We start from the raw sequence: 18,005 nt of genomic DNA, 5'->3' as shown, positions 1-18,005 counted from the left end.
GTGTGTGTGTGTGTGTGTGTGTGTGTGTGAACAACCTTTAAACCAAATTCTCTTAAAGCAGCTGCAATAGGCAGAGCTGGACACCAGGTGGCGGTGTGGACCAGAAACCCGGCTAATGTGGATTATCTACCTCCAGATATTCAAGTTTATTCCCTGGAACGGAAGAACAACCACGAAGATGATACCAGAATATATCTTTTTATTTGCGTATTAGATGAGTAACATTTTTACAGTACAAAACACGTCATTAAAATAGAAGTTTCCGAAACTTTTAGAGCAAAATTTAAAGTGTTTTACAAAAGTGCCTTTTGGTTGGTTTCTGTAACACAGGCATGGGTTTGACTGACTTTGATGAATTTAAAGAATAAAAAATGCAAACTGTTTCTTCTTCAAATAAAAGCCATAAAACGTGCAACCATTGCTGCTGCCCTTTTAAAAAGTTTGCATATATATTTCAAAATTTGTGCAAAGTTTATTAGCAAAAGTGTTTTAAAATTGTTTTTAGGTGAATTACAGGTAACCAGGGGATCTGGTAGATGAGATTTCCTTGCTGTTTTTACGCTTGATGGGAACGTTTCTGGTTCCCTGTCCAACCAGAACAAACCAGTAACACTTTTACGAGTTTGCATGTTTATCGCAGCGTTTCATCTGCAGCTAGAAGACAAGAGTCCAGGCTGGGCGTCTCCTCCAGCTGTCGAGGAGGTGGAGACGCTGTTGTGTTGGATGACCTGAAGGTGAGACTCGGGGTCTGCAGGGGTGGGACTTCCTCCTGGACTCACCCCTGCAGCTGGACACAGAGACATCTGTCAAAGTCACTGGTAATGGTCAGGGGTGGCCACACGTGAACAAAAACCCACGTCAGATCAGGGTTACATGAAAATATCTTCTTTTATTATTATTTTAACAAATGATTACTGTACATACAGGTAAAAAGAGCAATAAAATATCTGAATAGCACAAGTAAAATTCCCTCTTTGTTCTCTGATGCTCTTAAATCCTAGCATCTTAAACTGGGTGCAAACGCTTTACATTCACTTTATCTGCTCTGGAGTGCAACACGGGCATCGCTGGTTTTTAGAGTGTTCTGAGAAAAATGGAGCTGTCATGTGATGTTCTCTCGTGAGGATTAAAAGTGCTTATGTGTGAAACCTGCAGGGTTAAAAGCAGAGTTCACTTTTTCAGGCACAGTTTAAGGCTTCTAGATGTGTGTATTTGACGTGTATGAAGACGTTTAAGGAATATTGTGATGTTTGTCTACCCTCAGAGGTGGCTGAAGCCGGGTATGCACCGGGGAAGGGGTTTACTCACTAGGGTACCCCTGTGCTTCCCTCTGCCGAGCCGTGACAGGACAGTCCTTATGGGTGAGCAGGATCTGCTTCAGTTGACCGACCTCTGACCTCAGTGATGTCACCTCGTTCTGGTGGGACACACACACACAGGCTGAGTACTTCTGAGAACATAGGGTTTCAGCAGCTGTCTCGGACTCAGACTCACCTGTAGCTGCAGGTTTGTGTGCGTCAGCTCTTCAGCTTTCTTTTCCAGCGACGACACCCACAGTTTCCTCTTTTGTCGGCAGCGTGTGGCGGCGGCCCGGTTACGCTCCAGAAACTTTTGCCTCCTCTCATCGGGGTCCTGCTCTGAGGTTCTCCTGCGCCGGTTGCAGCTGCTGCCGGCGTGCACCGCATGGTGAGGCTGTGTGGGCTGTATGTGTTGAGCAACTGGAGATAACTGGAAAAGATCAAAGATAATCATAATTAAAATCTCCGTACTGCGCCTGGGAACACAAACGCAGCACGATTGTAGCACCTGAGCTGGGGCAGGCAGAGAAGGTGGAGGCGGGGGGCTCTGCTGCAGCTGTGACGGAGGCGATCGGTGCACCTGGTGGCAGCTGCTCAGGTGTTGTGGGGGCGGAGCCTGATACCTCTGTTGGTAGGTGGGAGGCGAAGTTGTAAGCTGTGGTGGATGATGGTGGTGGTGTTGCTGTAAAGGAGGTGGATGGAGGCGCTGTGGCATCATGTCCATCATGTGACCCATGCGGACCGTCCCCGTGTGCTGCTGCTGGTAGTGATGGCCCAGCGTGTGTTTGGCTCTCTGATTGGACAAAAATAAACCCTCCATAAATGTTAGCTGCTAGCAAGTTTCAATAGTGAAACTGGTGCTTTAACCACACGTCTAGAGATGGTTTATGAAAATGAAGCTTTCATAACCTCACTGAATTACAAAAATGATCTAAAATATAGCAACGGTCTCAGGAATGCTGTTGTCTTCCAGCCTGGTGATGTTGATGCTGCTGCCTGCAGCCTGATACCTTCACACTTTATTATTCCTGTGTATCGTCTGGCTAAACTGACTGTAAGAGCTAAATTAAACCTCATCTCACCTTTCTCTTCAACTCAGCAAGAGAAGGAGAGGTCATGTTTGGAGCATGACATCATCCCCCATCCCATCCCTGGATATGCTGCTATCTGCTTGCTGCTACACGGTGTTTCTTTGAGAGAGGAGGCAGATTTTTTCCCTCTCTCCACCATTCAGCTTTAAAAAAAAGGAGCACATTTAACTGGTGCCAAGGATGAGGTCAGAGAGTTGTGTGTGTGCCAGCTTCACCAGCCAGTCAGGCCACCAGACACACACACACACACACACACACACACACACACACACACACACACACACACACACACACACACACACACACACACACACACACACACACACACACACACGAAGCAGGACAGGACATGAGCGTTTCAGCTCTGTTTACTACACACAAACACCATGACGCTGGGCCGGCGATTACATCACGACGCTCCTCGGCCCAGATGACACACCACTTTGATATTTGGATCCAGAGGGATCCGTGAATGAAGACATGAACCTCTGATCCATTTGTCAAATGTTGACTTTTCCACTTGAGCTGAGAGTGGCGTTCCTGTAACAGAGGCATGCTAATGCACCTCCTGTGCCTTTAAACAAACAGGCCCCATTTCACACCTGAGACCAGCAACAACATCGATAACACTAAATTATGATTCTGATGAAGGGATGAAGGTCAGGAGAAATGACTGAGTTACACCATCACAAATGACTAATGGACACCATGAAACAAACTTCGTAGCTCCTTCTTTTGCATTTATTCACTCAACTAAACACTGTTAAATGCGCCCTTTAGACAAAAAGTGTCAAGTAACAAAGTACAAATACTTATTACTTTACTTAAGTAAAAATGTTGGGTACTGGAGTAAATCCTTGACCTTCGGAAGGCCATTGACACAGTAAGTTGGGATGACATTCTCCTGAACAAGCTCACAAACCTCCATCTCCCTAAGTAAACTGGCTCAAGTCATACCACAGTGGCACTATCTCCACCTGAGGACTACACAACAGGTGTCCCGCAGGGCTCCATTTTGGCACCCTTGCTTTTTTGTATTCACATCAACAACTTTCCCTCTATTTGCACTGCCAATGTCATTGTGTACGCTGATGACACAGTGGTGTTCATTCATGGTAAAAATTAACAAGACGTGGCAACTTGATAGCCAAACAAATGCAGCATTGATTAATTGAGTAATCCACAAAATCTGCTATTTTAAAGGTTGTTAAAAGATTTTTTTTGTTTGTTTATTGAGAAGTGTTGTAGTCCTGTAAAGCTTTTTTTCCTAATGGTATTTAAAAAAGATATTACTTTTACTTTCATACTTTAAATGTTGCATATTGAACAGTTTAATAAAAAGTTAGATAAAAAATTCCTCCACAGAGCATTTAGAGGTGTGCAGAAAGAAGGGAAATTATTTCCTTTAAAATCTATATTTCAATTAAAAAGTAATCGAATATTTATTTTGATGAGCACAGCACTGGGTTTACGTTGTCATCTACCAGCCAGTAGATGGCACCATTGCAGGTTGTCAAACAGTCCGCTCGGCACAGCGAGGCTGACACTGTGGAAAATGGCAGACTCTGCAAGTCAAGCAGCTGCTTCTGAGCCCAGAAGATATCTTTCTCCGAAGAGGAGCAACCATAAAATATCTAAAACCACAGTGTTTAGGCTAACAGATGGACCCAAATCAAACATGTCAGTGAACCTGGTATCCCGGCAGCTAAAACCTTGTTCTTTTGTTGCAACTACAACCTCCACACACTAGATGTCGCTTTCTGTTCCATATTCAACCTTTAAGTGCTTTTAAAACTTTTTTAGTTTTACTTGGATGAAAAGGTTGAATTGATACTTTGGTTTCTACAGAAGTCGTTTTAAATCCTAGTATCTCTTCCTACTTCTACCTGAGTAATGAAGGTGAATGCTTTTGACACCTCTGAGTGAAATGTGTAAAATTCTGAACTTTAGTTTTAATTTGAAATAACTTTTCTGAGCTAAATCAAAGTGACAGTGTGAATTTTCCCTTGCAATGGGGGCAGCACATACCTAAATCCTTGCGAGCAAATGGTATTTTTGTGTTTAAGTAAGATCTTACCAACGGATGACCATTAGCCTGGTTTCACACGGGAAGCATCAAGCGGAGTGGAACAGCAGCGGAACATTTTACTCGCGAACTTCAAAGCGGTTCATTTCACACTAGGAGAGTCTTGGCCGCGGTGTAACCTGCTGGGTTCCTTAAATAGCTCACTTTTTACTGGTTGGCTTAATTAACTGAACTGTATTGGAATGTTTACTGTGTGAAGTGCCTTGAGACGACTCTTGTTGTGATTTATAAATAAATTTGAATTGAATTGAATTGAAACTCTCAGCTGAACTTGCGAGATCAAAAAATCCCTCAAAACTTCAAAGGTCATGGTTTGTTGATACAATCTGCCATTAAACCAGAAAGAAGGAAATCACACTTGATATGGCTGTTTGATGTCATTTATGATGTTGTTCATCTCCATTGGCAGTATTAAAGCCATTAAAAATTCAACGCTGCACTTCTGGAACAATACTGGGAGTCAATAAGCCATTGGGTCACATGTAAGCTACATATATATGGAATTGCATCGCTGCAGTACTTTTATTTTGAAACTTACAGGGGATTTTATACTGAAACCAAACGTGACTTTCTGTCTAGCCCTATGTTAATTGCTGAAATTGACATGTCCCAGAAGCGGCTTAGGGTAAAAATAGAACTCGATTCTATTTTTAGTGGCACGGCGTGCCCCTTCTGGGATGTGCATGAAAATTTCCGCATCGATGCTAGTTTGAAACACTCCACAAACTGTAATGGACTCTATCTGAAGCAGTGACGTTCTGTGCCGCTGATGCTTTCAGTGTGAAACTGCACTCTCATTGCTGGCAATGAGCGAAGAGTATGAAACAACAACAGCAACGTTGATGAATAGAGAAAGTTTTGTAACAGTTTGTTCTTAGACCCAATTCAGGCATCATTTAAGTCACTTTAAATAACGTTTTGATGGATAATTCTAAAGGTTAACAGTAAAAACTACACTCTGTCTCTTTAACATAGGAGTAGCATGACCATCTAGCCCTGCATTAGCCTGTTAGCTTAGCCACATATTCTGGTTCTAAAATGTATTTAGCTTGGCAAATAAATACGAGTAAAATTAGCGTCACATTGTTGTTTTAACAAAATAAAAAGTCAACCGTCTCTTCTGACTGAAAGTAAAAACCTTTACCTGTTAGCTTCTGCCTTCCCCAGGATCCAGTGTGTTACGTTTTTCTTATTGTTGTTCTCTTTGCCTTTCCTCACATTTTTATTCACATTTTGTTTACTTTTCACATTTTTCCTGACACACACACACACACACGCACACACACACACACACACACACACACACACACACACACACACACACACACACACACACACACACACATTTTCTTCTTTTTTAAATCTTTTGTAATTTGTACTTTTTAAATTTCTGTTCTTGTGATTTTTATCACGCTATAAAAGATCGTGTTTTCTAGCTTAGCACAGAGCTGCGAACAGACGAAAAAACGTGATCTTGTTTCTGTGGGGTTTTTCTTACTTTCTTTCAAATTTTAGATAAAGTGACTGGTGCTAAAGTAAGACTAATATTTTTAGCCTTTTTATCTAGAAAATATCAGCTTTAGTCAAAACTTTGAGAGTGGTACCTGGGGGGATGAGCAGGACGGGTTGTGTACATCCATCGCACAAGACATCTGCTTTTCTATCTGAAAAGGAAAGATACAAACTATTATTTCAGTCATGAATGATAACAGCAGCTTCTCACACGTGAATAACATTCATCTAATTCATTTGATGCATTTGCTTCATTCAACCATAAAGGTGAATGTTGTTCATTTCTTACTTTGTTGCTGTTTAAATTCTGCACCGTACATGTGTGTGAGCACGCTGCAGCCCTGTACTTACCGCCATGTGCTGAGCAGATGCCCCTTGCATGGCAGGGTCTGGCAGGGAGCCAGGTAGGGAGGCTGGCAGAGGCTGCCTGTGTCTGTTCCTCATGTGGTGCAGGCAGGACAGCGTCCCGGGAACCGGCCTGCTCACAGAGACAGAAAACGGCTCAAGTTTCACTCAGGCCCGGTTCAAAGGGAGGTGCAGGCTCAAAAATTTATGGGGGTGAATAATATGAACTGGCACATAATAATGCAGCTAAAACTGCTGAGATGCAACATAATTTTTAAAATTGTGAAAATGTTTAATCAACTATGACATAAAATGAAGAAAAAACTCTTTCACATATACATTTGAGTTGAATCATCATCTAAATGATAACATTTTTAGTGCTGTGGGACTTTTTAGGTTTCTTTTTACATTTTTAACAGAAAATATGTAAAAATGTTAAACAGATGAATCCCAACATTAACCTCCTGAGACCCGAGTTGTAGTGTGATGTAAGGGTTTTTTTGTTTCATCCAGTTATATCCAGTAAAAAAACAAACATGTTTCTGAAACACTTATAGTTAAAAAAAATTCTAAAGATAAACTGGAAAAAATCTAAATTAGATTTGAAAAATAACAACTGAAAGCCTAAATAAAAAAAACATTCCCAGAGTTTAAGCAACAGGTCTACGCTGAGCCCAATAAAGTTTTACAGTGCAGGAGGCTGATGTCAGTGCTGCTCGGTGAGAATAGATCGGTCGTTTAGGGTCACACAGGAGGAAAATAGTTCCCAAAACCAAGAGTTGAGAGTACCAACTGATGTTTGGGATGAAACAGCAAAACAAGAGATAAAATGATGGAAAACAGATATCCAGCAGCAGGAGGAGCGAGGCTCAGGGAGCCCAGTGGGGGATGCAGAGAGCCCCAGTTCTGACCTAATCGCCCTGGCAACCAGCCAATTGGACAGTGTGGCAGCCATGAAGTTAGTAGAGATGATGATGTCATCACTGACTCTAGGAATCTGAATTCTGTTAACATACAACAAAGAACTGAAAGAGCCTAAAACAGCCTTTCCTAACATAACCAAAGCAGCTCCAGCCGGGCCAGCTGCCAGAGAGTCAGTAAAGTGGGTCGCTGTGGTAACCAGTCATAAACACCATTGGAAACAGTCAGAGTCTCGGAGCATGGCTGATTCCGTAACATTTAACGGGTTTAACTGACTAATGCTGTCTGGGTTCAGTTGGCTTGGATTTATTAGACGGTCCTGCCACAGCCCGCCAGGAAGCAATGTGACAATCACTATAAGTACCATGTGTTGCTATGGATACGGTAAATAGATTTGGGATGTTTATGAGTCAAAAAAATACAAACACCATAGTGAATAATAATAAAGGACACCAATGTTTGAACAAATTATTTTTCTCATGTTTTTAATTTTTAATTAAACGTTTTGCAATTGCATATAAATTTGCATAGAAACCAAACATGGGGCTGGAGGACGCAATCAACTACCTGCAGCACCAGGCGCTGACTCACCTCCAGATGCAAAAAAGCATTGTGAGAGTCATGTGCATTCAGCACCATCCAGCCATGTCTACTGCAGCAGAAGATTAGCGCTGGAGTAGTGGACGAACATCTGACTGCATGGACCATCAGCTACCTCACAAACAGGCCACAATGAGTGAGGCTGCACAGCTGTGCATCTGAGGTGGTGGTGTGCAGCACTGGAGCTCCACAGGGTACGGTGCTCTCTCCCTTTCTGTTCACCTTCTACACCTCGGACTTCACCTACAACACCAGCAGCTGTCATCTCCAGAAGTTCACTGATGATTTGGCCATTGTGAATTTAATACGTTTCTTTGAAAATGTTAAATATGACTTATCTTCAGCTACATGGCATTATTCTGGAAGAGTAAAATCTAGAGAATCTAGAGAGAGAGAGATCTCAAACACAGTCCAAACAACCGAAAGAGGGAAATAAAATCTAATAATTAATGTGATGTAATCTGCAGAATTATTTAAATTTGAAAAGTTTGTGGAACAAGAAACATTAGAAATGTGCTTTTATTGTTAAATAAATGATACAACAACAATTGAATCAACACAAGTTAGTAATGATGTTAGAAATAACCAAAGTGATCATTTTTAAGGTTGTTTCTCTGCTAAACTTTCAATTATCTCATTGCATTTATCCCACCGAACGCTAATGAAAGGTGTGACATGCCCAGAGTTAAGTGCTTTGAGCGACTGGTCCTGGCACCCCTCAAGTCTTATCCCCAGACTGGATCGAAGCCATGGGAGTACAGAGGACGCTGTATCCACAGCACTTGATGGTGTACTCTCACATCTGGACAACAAGAAGACTTATATGCAGGAATGCTGCTTGCTGACTTCGGCTCAACATTCAGTACAGTTATTCCCTTCGTGCTGATCACCAAATGTTTGGACCTTGGAATCAGTAACTTGATCTGTAACTGGATCATGGACTTTCTGACCAACAGTCGGGCCATGACTGCTCCATCACCATCACACTCAACAGTGGTGCTCCACAGGGCTGTGTCCTGAGCCCTTCCTCTATTCCCTTCTCGTCCATGACTGCAGACCTAGGTATGGCTCCAACTCAATCGTCAAGTTTGTAGATGACATCATGGTGATTGGTCTCATCATTGCTAACGATGAGTCTGGCTACAGGAAAGAGGTAAAGCACCCAGCTTATGCTGCTCTGACTATAACCTGCTCCTGAATACCAGCAAAACCAACGAGCTCATTGTGGACTTCAGGAGAGAGAAGAAAGTCACCCATGTCCACATGTATGTAGATGGCACAGCTGCGTCTCCAGCTTCAAGTTCTTAGCAACCCACATCTCTGAGACTGTTCTGATCAAGAAGGCCCATCAGCACCTCATTTTCCTGAAGACACTGAAGAAGAACCACCTGTCTACTGGCATTCTGGGTAACTTCTACCACTGTGCGATAGAGCATCCTGACCAACTATGTCACAGTATGGTACGGGAATGTCTCTGTTGCTGACCTCAAAGCACTGCAGCTGGTGGTGAAAACTGCCCAACACATCACAGGGAATCCACTTCCTGCCATTGAGGATGTCTACAAGAAGAGATGGCTACACCGAACCTGCATCACTCACAGGGACTGCTCTCATCCTGCCAGTAAAGTCTTCAGCCCCTCCCCTCCAGATGACACTAGGACCCTACAGACTAGATCCAGCAGGTTTAGGAACAGCTTCTTGCCCACAGCTGTCACCCTACTGAACATTTCCAACACACCCCCATCTCTCCCTATGACCATGATCATGACTGTCATCCATTCACCATATGGTTACTATCCTGTTCACTGTTACAGACTGTTCAGAGAGCTACGCTTGCACTATATTATTGTGTATCATCAGCATATACGTCCATGTGTCCGTAGTACATCTGCATATTAGCTCTCTACTCAACTTGTGTTTTTAATAGCTCTCATTGCTCTTCTGATTAGACACAAACTGCATTTCGTTACCCTGTTTTCACACATGTGTAATGACAATAGAGCTGAATCCTAATCCTAATCCTAATTTATAATCATTTTACTTGTTTCCGGAACGGCCTTAGTTCAGAGAAAGAGTGTTTAGGCCGATCAGAACTGATGAGCTAGCCAACGTTTTTGCTGCTGACCTAAAAAAAAAGCTTCAATCTTCAATATTATAGCACCAGTGTTTTGACGATATGTTGCACCATCATCCATTTAGTGTCGCTGTTATTTACGTGGAGTTCTGCGTGTTTTCAATGGCATAAACAACAACAGCAGTAATGAAGTTTCGCATTCAGCAAACCTAGGATGTTTTTAAACCTCTGAGAACAAATGATTAGATCAAAAAAGGATTTTTTTATCCTAAAAATGGACAAAAATACAGGAGCACAACACAAACGATTTCTGTCCTTTTAAGTGTAATCAGCGTATTTTTCTGCCTCAGTACATCATTATGCTGAAAATAGATCTTCACCAAACTGAGGACATTCAGAAAAGTAATGTACAACAGATAAGAGAGTCTAAAGCTTTCACACAGAAACACCTTTTTAAAGTCCTTGAACATGTTCAACAGTGAAATATTGTGTTTGTAGGACTTTGTATTAATATCAGAGCTTCTTATCTAAAAGAATGACTTGAAAGCACAGTATTTTATGTTTTATGGCTCCCACTCTCAACGTTTTATTTATTTATTCTGATACCCTCTGAGTGAACGCTGAGTTTGGGAACGCCAGAGTCGAGCTGTCGGGAAGATTGGGAGCAGCTGTTGGGAGGAGAGACAGGAACTCCTCTAATCTGTCGGAGGAGCTGGGCGATAATCAGGGAGCCGTGGAAGGCGCCTGAGTGCTGAGAGGCTCCAGAGTTTTTACAGACACCACAGAGGTCGGAGTGGGCGGAGCCTACGGGACTGAGGAGCAGTCACAGCGGTTCTCCGCCTGCACTAAACAATGTTTAATCTTTTTCCTCTTGCTTGTTTTACGAAGTGATTTATGCATGTATGTGTGTGTGTGTGCGTACGTGTGTGTTTGTGTGTGTGCATATGTGTCCCGATAAGCATTGTAGGCTTCTGATCCGGATCCGATCTTTTAACTTCAAATCTGATCCGATTTCGAGTCCCGATCCGATAGTTTGCCTTTCCTATTGAACTTTATAAAGCTGAAATATGTTTTTAGCGAGTAACTCAAATAAACCTTCTAAGACTCATTTGATTATTAAACATTACCATTGTTATTGTAAATCCCATGAAATCAAAGCTTACAGAGAAAGTTTAGCTTCAGTTGAACATTTTGGACTGAAGTAATGAACTAACTAGTGAATTTGCAGCAGGCTAAACATTGATATGCTCAATAAGGCCCTCTACTGTCATGGGCTTTCATTTTGAGTAAAGACCAGAGTGGGGGGGGGGGGGGGGGATTTATAACGCTGTACACGAGAAAATGCTAACTTCCTGCTTTGAGACCGGATGTAGAGAGTTTTATTTCCGGTTGCTTTATTTGTCGTGAACTGCTACAGTGAAGATGAACTCCGAAGTCGGACAGATGGCGTTGGGTTACAAAGAGCACGAGGTGGAGTGCAGCCAGTAACAGCAGTTCTCGCTTTGTTACTCTCATTTTACTCTTTGCTTTTCTTCTGTGTGTGTTTTAATGTCCTTAAGTGGGCGCAGCTGACGCTAGCTCTCTTACTGCAGCACACTTCTCCAGAAGAAACATCGGTTCTGCCTCCAGAATTACGGAGAAACGAAGATGCTGCAGAGTGGGACGTAAGCTTCAGGAGGGGAAACTGTGTTCAGTTATTTTTTACTGATTATAGAACTTTCTGGGAGGGCTCTGGGAATCTCCTGTAGCTTTGTGCATGAATTGATTGTTTACCGCAGGGATCAGCTGTGAGCACTGCTTACGCTGGCTCTCTCTCCATGGAAACCCGGTTTTACCTCCAGAATTAAGCTCTGGAGAGGAAAATGTCCGCTTTCTCCCCAATAAAATGGACACGCTCTCAGCGCTGACATGTGTTTTATGGAAACGTGGATGAACAAGCTCATAGCAGACCATGGACATATTTGGGGGGGACATGACTCCCCACTTTTTCCAAGGTCAAGTTTTCACCCCTGCACTGTTTACCATTCGAAAACAATATTACTTTATATTAAACTGACACTGGTTGAGCTCTAGGAACAAGCAGAAAACAACTGTTTGTGTTGAAGCCAGGGGCGGCGTTAGGCCCGGCTACTTGGGCTGAAGCCCCGGATGTTTCATGAAAAGCCCCGGATCTAAATCGTGGAAGTAACATGCAGTACCAAAGTCCAACAGAGAGGGAGCAGCTGGCAGTAGTTTGTTTACAGCCTGCCTGAGCCTCCACCACTGAAGAAGAAGCCCTTCAGCAGCCAGTTTCTTCTACACTCTGCCTGAAACGCATGAGTGAAGATGGACATAAGGACGTTTTTTAGACCAAAAGTACAACGACAGAACCCCAGCTTTGATGAGACTGGTGTTGACTCAGGTTTGTGAGTCTTATTTGAAAATATTTGTTGTGCTGCTGGTTTGCGCGAGCGAGCGCGCGCGCGCGTGTGTGTGTGTGTGTGTGTGTCTGTCAGCTGTACTCACCCTGAATGTGTTAGGGTGGGGGTGATGACAGATCCAGACTGGGAGGAGGTGGACAGAACTTGATTGGCAGCCAAGCTGCAGCTGGGTGCCATCATGGGGCCGTGGGCCTGAGGATGAAGCAGCGGTGGCTGGGGGTGTGGGTGCTGAGGCTGGGGATGGTGTTGGAGTTGAAGTTGGGGTTTGAGTTGGTGCTGGTTCAGACAGGATGGCCCATTTTGGGAAAGCTTCTGTAAGGAAGCAACAAAACAGCTGGGACCAGTTTGGAGCTTAATGTCCAGTTGTGCATCCAGCATGTGTGTGCATGTTTTTGAATGTGTGTGTATGCGAGTGTGTGTGTGTGTGTGTGTGTGTGTGTGTGTGTGTGTGTGTGTGTGTGTGTGTGTGTGTGTGTGTGTGATGACAGAGGCTAGAATGTGATCACCTGGTGTGTCTTTCCTGCAGCAGGTCAGATATCTGGCTCTAAATGGGTCTGACCGCTTTTATCTTCCTCACAAACAGCCGTCACTCACACACACACACACACACACACACACACACACACACACACACACACACACACACACACACACACACACACACACACACACACACACACACACACACACCTACGTGCATTCATATGCTTGTGTAGATCTCCACTGAATTAATTTTAGTGACTCCACTATACCTAACCTGTACGCTACACCTAACCCAAACTAACCTAAACTAAAGTTCGTTCACACCAAACCTCTAAAACCAAGTTCTAGGGTGCTTAGCGTTGTGTGGACCAGCAAAATGTCCCCACAATGTGGAAATGTCCACACACTACAGGTTCAAGTCAAATGTGTCCACTTAAACATATAAAGACAAGTACACACACACACACACACACACACACACACACACACACGCTCATGCCAGGTAAAACACGTTTGCTCTGTTCTGATTATTAATGTGAGTTCCTTTAAAGCTCAGTTCAACAAAAAAAAGCTTTAGGTATTTTTTAACCTTCTTGTTGTTCTCCTCCTCTTGTGCTTGAAGAAACTCCTCCTCGATCTCCTTGAACAGGCCCACTTCTTCACAGTTCTGCAGAAATCTTGTTGGAGTCGGGGTCTGGTCTGAAAACATCACACACAAGAAGACGCAACGCGCTGAAGACTTTTTCTCTTGCTGTTGGAGCGCATTCGCACACTTTAGTCCAGGTCGTAACGCAAGCAGGAGAGGCGAGTCGAGCTCCCAGCCCTGCAGGTCAGATAACATCAGTCTGTCTCTCTGAGCCGTCCAAACATGCAGGGGTCAAAGGTCAGCTGGGTCCTTTTGTTTTGACACCAGATTTCAGTCGAGGCAGGCTGCAGGACGCAGGGCAGAGGGAGACGGTCCCAGCGGGAGATTCTGCAGAGGTTAGATCTCACGCTTGTGTTTACATCCAGACGGACAGCTGTTGCTATGGTTACAGAGCACACACTCTTGTATGACAGCATTTTTGCCAGCAGGTCAGTGATTTAATTGTTTAATTAAATCTGCATGAATCAACACACCATAACTATGAGGGGTATACGGATGTTTCGTCTTGGATCTGTTTTATGACGTGACCTAATCTTCTACTGAAAATATTTAGTCTGGCAAGCCATCCTATAAATATGAACATCTGCAAAAAAAAATTATTCGACTTTGGCAAATGATGGTTTATATTTTAGGCTGGAAACTATTTTCTGTTTGATGCTAAGTTTGTTTTTGATAAATTAGATGTATTATTATTAGGGATGTAAGAAAATATCGATATGGCAATATATCGTGATATTTTGTCCAGCAATATTATATCGATATTCAAAAACCGTGTATCGGAAATATCGATAAGGCAATATATTGTGATATTTTTTCCTGCGATTATTACATCGAAATTCAAAAGCTGTGTATCTAATTCTTGAAAGAATTTACATGCAAACTTTTGTGTATTTTCTTTTCGTTTTGTGCAATTCAATCGCCACCCGCTACTTGGCAGTAGTGTGCAACAGGTTTTGTTTCCACCCTTGAACTGTAAATCCCTCCATCATGGTTCAGATACCTCATGTTAAACATGTTACGTATCAGTTTGGACTGTTTATTGAACATTCTTACAATAAATTCAGTAAAAAAAATTGCTTGTAACATCGGACTGAATGTATCTCAAGATATCGTGATATATCGTATCGTCTCCCCTGTATCGTGATATGTATCGTATCGCCAGAATTTAAAAAATACACATCCCTGATTATTATTATTATTATTATTATTATTATTATTATTATTATTATTATTATCATTATTATTATTATTATTATTATTATTATTAATAAGAATAATTTAACCATTTTCCTGGCAGCTCAGCCACTTGGTAGAGCATCTCTTAGGCCTCTCTTGAGGCGGGCACTGAACTTACCTGGATGAAGAAAAAGAATAAATTATAATTTAGAAAAAAAACTTACATGGAAATGTTTTAATTATTTGGTTATGGATAAATAAAAAGCTTGAGAACATTTAAACATTATTACCTAAATATTAACAACATATATTTTAATATGTTTTATTTTTAATAATTTACACTACTGTGTCACCCTTTTGGCCCTCCAAGCTGCTTGGTGGCAGTGTGTTGACTTGCATTAGGGTTCAAAAGGGTTATGTCATAAACATAAAATGCTAAATCATAGCTTTATAGGAAGTTAAAGGGTGAAGTATGTTTAGTGTTAACATCACACATGTGTTTAACCTGAGATCAGCTGTTCGGGTCAAAGCTTGACCACAACTCCCCATCACCATAAGATCTGAGGAGCGCTCCTGTGACTGTTTTATCTCTGACTCCAACAACGCAGCTGTTTTATCCAAACCCACCCAGAGGTTCTGGAGACATTTTTCCATAAATGAGACGAATAAATGCAGATAAAGGCAGCAATCTGCCCACCCGGGCTCTACTATCTATAAACCTGTTTTTATGGGAGATGCTGAGGGAAGAAACAGCTCCGACGCTCTGCTGTCGTCCATTATCACGTGTGTGTTACTTATAAAAATAAAAGTTTAAATATTCCAGATGGTTCTTGTTGCTATTGTTTTCAAATCCAACCCCGTTTGGCCTGATGCGATGCGGTTTGCTGTGCGTGCTGCAACACGAGTCGCTGTGTTTCACAGCTCAGAGGGACGGAAGCTGCTATCGCGGTTCTGATTTCAGATCAACTAACTTACTGTCATCAGGTGTGTTCTAGTTTCTAGCGGTTAAGTCACATAAGCACGTAGCCTTAGCCCGGCATGCATAAACACAACAGAATAAGGCAGAAATCCGACATGATTTTGAGCCGGGTGTGTTTTTTTCACCTGTAAAAGTGGAATCCGCCGCCTTTATGGAGGGAAACTTGAGAGTCATCTCATGCTTGTGTCTGTGGATGATCAGGTGCTCCTCCAGCTGGAAGCGCTGCAGCACACCCACAGAGTAAAGAGTTAGGTCAGACGCTCCAAATAAAAACAAAAAACAGGATCAAACAACGACTTTAATTTGAAAAGCATCCCACTGCTTTTCCTGTCGGGAAGCTGACCTGAGAGCAGCCAGGGGCGCCGCACACATAAGGCCTGTCCAGTTTGTCATTCATGTCACACGCCGGCCTGCAGAAGCACAGGAAACAAGAACAGAGACGACGGCGGTGAGTCGTATTCTGCATTTTAGGTGTACAAGCAGCTTTGGAGGAGAATCAGCAACAGTCAGGCTGTAGGAGCTTTTATTTAGAAAAGAAAAGGTCTGATAATCCATTTCTTTCTTCTTCAGACTCCCAGCATCCATCACTCACATCACTCACGCACAAGTCTTCACCTAATTTTTATGTGTTTGGTGTCGCTTCAGCCTCAGCCTGCAATCAGGCTGTCATCAGGACACAGTTAATAATACGAGAGTGAGGACGGGATGAACGCTCATCAAGTCATCGCAGGATAAAAATAAACACGCAGAGAGCCATAAACCCAACAGCCGCTCTGCTCAGGATGAGGCTGCCCATCATCTTCACTTCTTCTGAGAGGTATTCCAGATGAGCTTTCAAAATAAAATGACAAGCAGGTAAAAACAACAAAGTCCCATGAAAACAAATGTTTTCCTACAGATTCAGATTCCTGCCGCTTTAGTGGTGATAAATTCATGGCTGGATAAACTGAAAGATTTATTATTAGCTCTGTAGTGGTGCGTTCATGGAACCTAAGTAATATTTTTTTTAACCAAATCCCATCTCTACTAGTGTTGGAGAAATGCTGGAAAACCTGTTGAGTTGGGAAGGGTGAGAGCTTCACATCGGAGAGCAAAGATGCACACTTCCACATGGAAAGAGATGTGTGGGTGAGGTCAGAGGGTGGGTGAAGAGCCACGTGAGGAAGAATGGAAAGGGTAAGTGGCTGAGAGTCCGAACAGAGGGAGAGAGGAGGAGGAGGAGGAGGAGGAGGAGGAGGAATCCTGACAGGTTTCAACCTGTCTCAGCTGAGTGGAGGTGACTTCATAGGTGTGTGTGTGTGTGTGTGTGTGTGTGTGTGTGTGCTATATAACTTGTATTTTATAACTTGGAGCCATGCAGCAGACTGATCTGCTAAACGTGCTTCTGAACACATTAAACATCCACATTCTGCTCCTCTTCAACGAGATTAGCAAACTCAGCAGAACCTTCTGTCAGAGGGCTTACATCATTGCACCATGACATCATCCCTGACACATAAACCCCATACAACATGTTGCATGACGGATTAATGCCACTTCTTTACTTGTTTCTTATGACTCTTCTCCCTCTCAGACATCGAATCACTTTACTTCACAAAAACTCCCAGAACATTGCCACTTTAGGAACTCACCGGTCCCATGCTTGCTGGAAAGCGACTCGTTAGTTCATTCAGAGCGACCGAAGCGGAGGTTGTGTCCCGGTAAGCCCGGTTCGGACCATCAACTCAGCAGCAAAACAACCTGTTCCGTTCCCGTTAAACAGCTGTATGAAGAGTGCTGTCACACCCCCAAATAGACGCGCACCGTCCGCCGCTCGGTGACGAGGCGGCGCCGGGACGGGACAGACGCTCCAACTTAAACAAATAATAATAATAATAATAAATCAAAAGTCCCGCCCCGAACTAACCTTCCAGCTGATAAATAATGGCGCGACTGAGCGACGGCGGCGCGTGAGTGGAAAGTTTTGTGAATGAGAAGTAAACTTACCTACAGGAGCGGAGAGCGGGGACGAGCGGCGCTCCACGGAGGAACCACGTTGGACTGGAGCGCGATTACAATACGATCTATTTACAGCAGCATTACATCATCCTGCCGTGACGTCACGTGGGATTCCTGAACTTCTAAATCATTCTAAAATCTCCGTTGAGAAGGAGGAGGGGGGCGGGGTTAGGACGCCGGCCGGCAGGGGTACGGCGCTGTGTGTGTGCGCGCGCGCGTGTGTGTGTGTGTGTGTGTGTGTGTGTGTGTGTGCGCGCGCGCGCGCGCGCGAGCAGACCAACCTTTGTGAGGCAGACTGAGTCGTATCAGAAAACTTAATTATGAAATAGAATAGAATAGAAAATACTTAATTGATCCCACAGTGGAGAAATTCACT

General features: G+C 43.2%; 1 protein-coding gene across 2 annotated transcripts; it reads right to left on the bottom strand.

The window, feature by feature from the left end:
• Positions 1–433: 433 nt before the first annotated feature.
• LOC107383381 (cyclic AMP-responsive element-binding protein 5) lies at positions 434–17,699 on the bottom strand. Of its 2 annotated transcripts, none has more exons than XM_015955944.3 (11): positions 17,618–17,699; positions 15,975–16,041; positions 15,757–15,853; positions 13,420–13,529; positions 12,433–12,659; positions 6,339–6,465; positions 6,080–6,139; positions 1,807–2,091; positions 1,495–1,728; positions 1,309–1,417; positions 434–787 (listed from the first exon to the last, which is right to left on the bottom strand). In XM_015955944.3, the coding sequence occupies exons 2-11, from the start codon at positions 16,026–16,028 to the stop codon at positions 645–647; spliced, it is 1,446 nt and encodes a 481-aa protein (XP_015811430.1). In that variant the 5' UTR covers positions 16,029–16,041; positions 17,618–17,699; the 3' UTR covers positions 434–644. The 2 variants fall into 2 exon arrangements, with proteins under 2 accessions (XP_015811430.1, XP_015811431.1); XM_015955945.3 differs by lacking the exon at positions 17,618–17,699 and adding an exon at positions 17,263–17,456.
• Between the last annotated feature and the right edge of the window lie 306 nt (positions 17,700–18,005).

The sequence above is a fragment of the Nothobranchius furzeri genome, chromosome 11 (genome assembly GCF_043380555.1).
Source record: "Nothobranchius furzeri strain GRZ-AD chromosome 11, NfurGRZ-RIMD1, whole genome shotgun sequence".
In the NCBI taxonomy this organism is placed as follows: Eukaryota; Metazoa; Chordata; class Actinopteri; order Cyprinodontiformes; family Nothobranchiidae; genus Nothobranchius; species Nothobranchius furzeri.
This window is presented reverse-complemented; position numbering and strand designations above follow the sequence as displayed.

Coding starts and splice junctions, on each gene's coding strand:
- LOC107383381 (XM_015955944.3), bottom strand. CDS start 16,028: ATGAATGACAAACTGGACAGGCCTTATGTGTGCGGCGCCCCTGGCTGC. Junction 13,530..15,756: donor GGCGGATTCCACTTTTACAG/GTGAAAAAAACA, acceptor TGATGTTTTCAG/ACCAGACCCCGACTCCAACA. Junction 12,660..13,419: donor AGGAGGAGAACAACAAGAAG/GTTAAAAAATAC, acceptor GCTTCCTTACAG/AAGCTTTCCCAAAATGGGCC.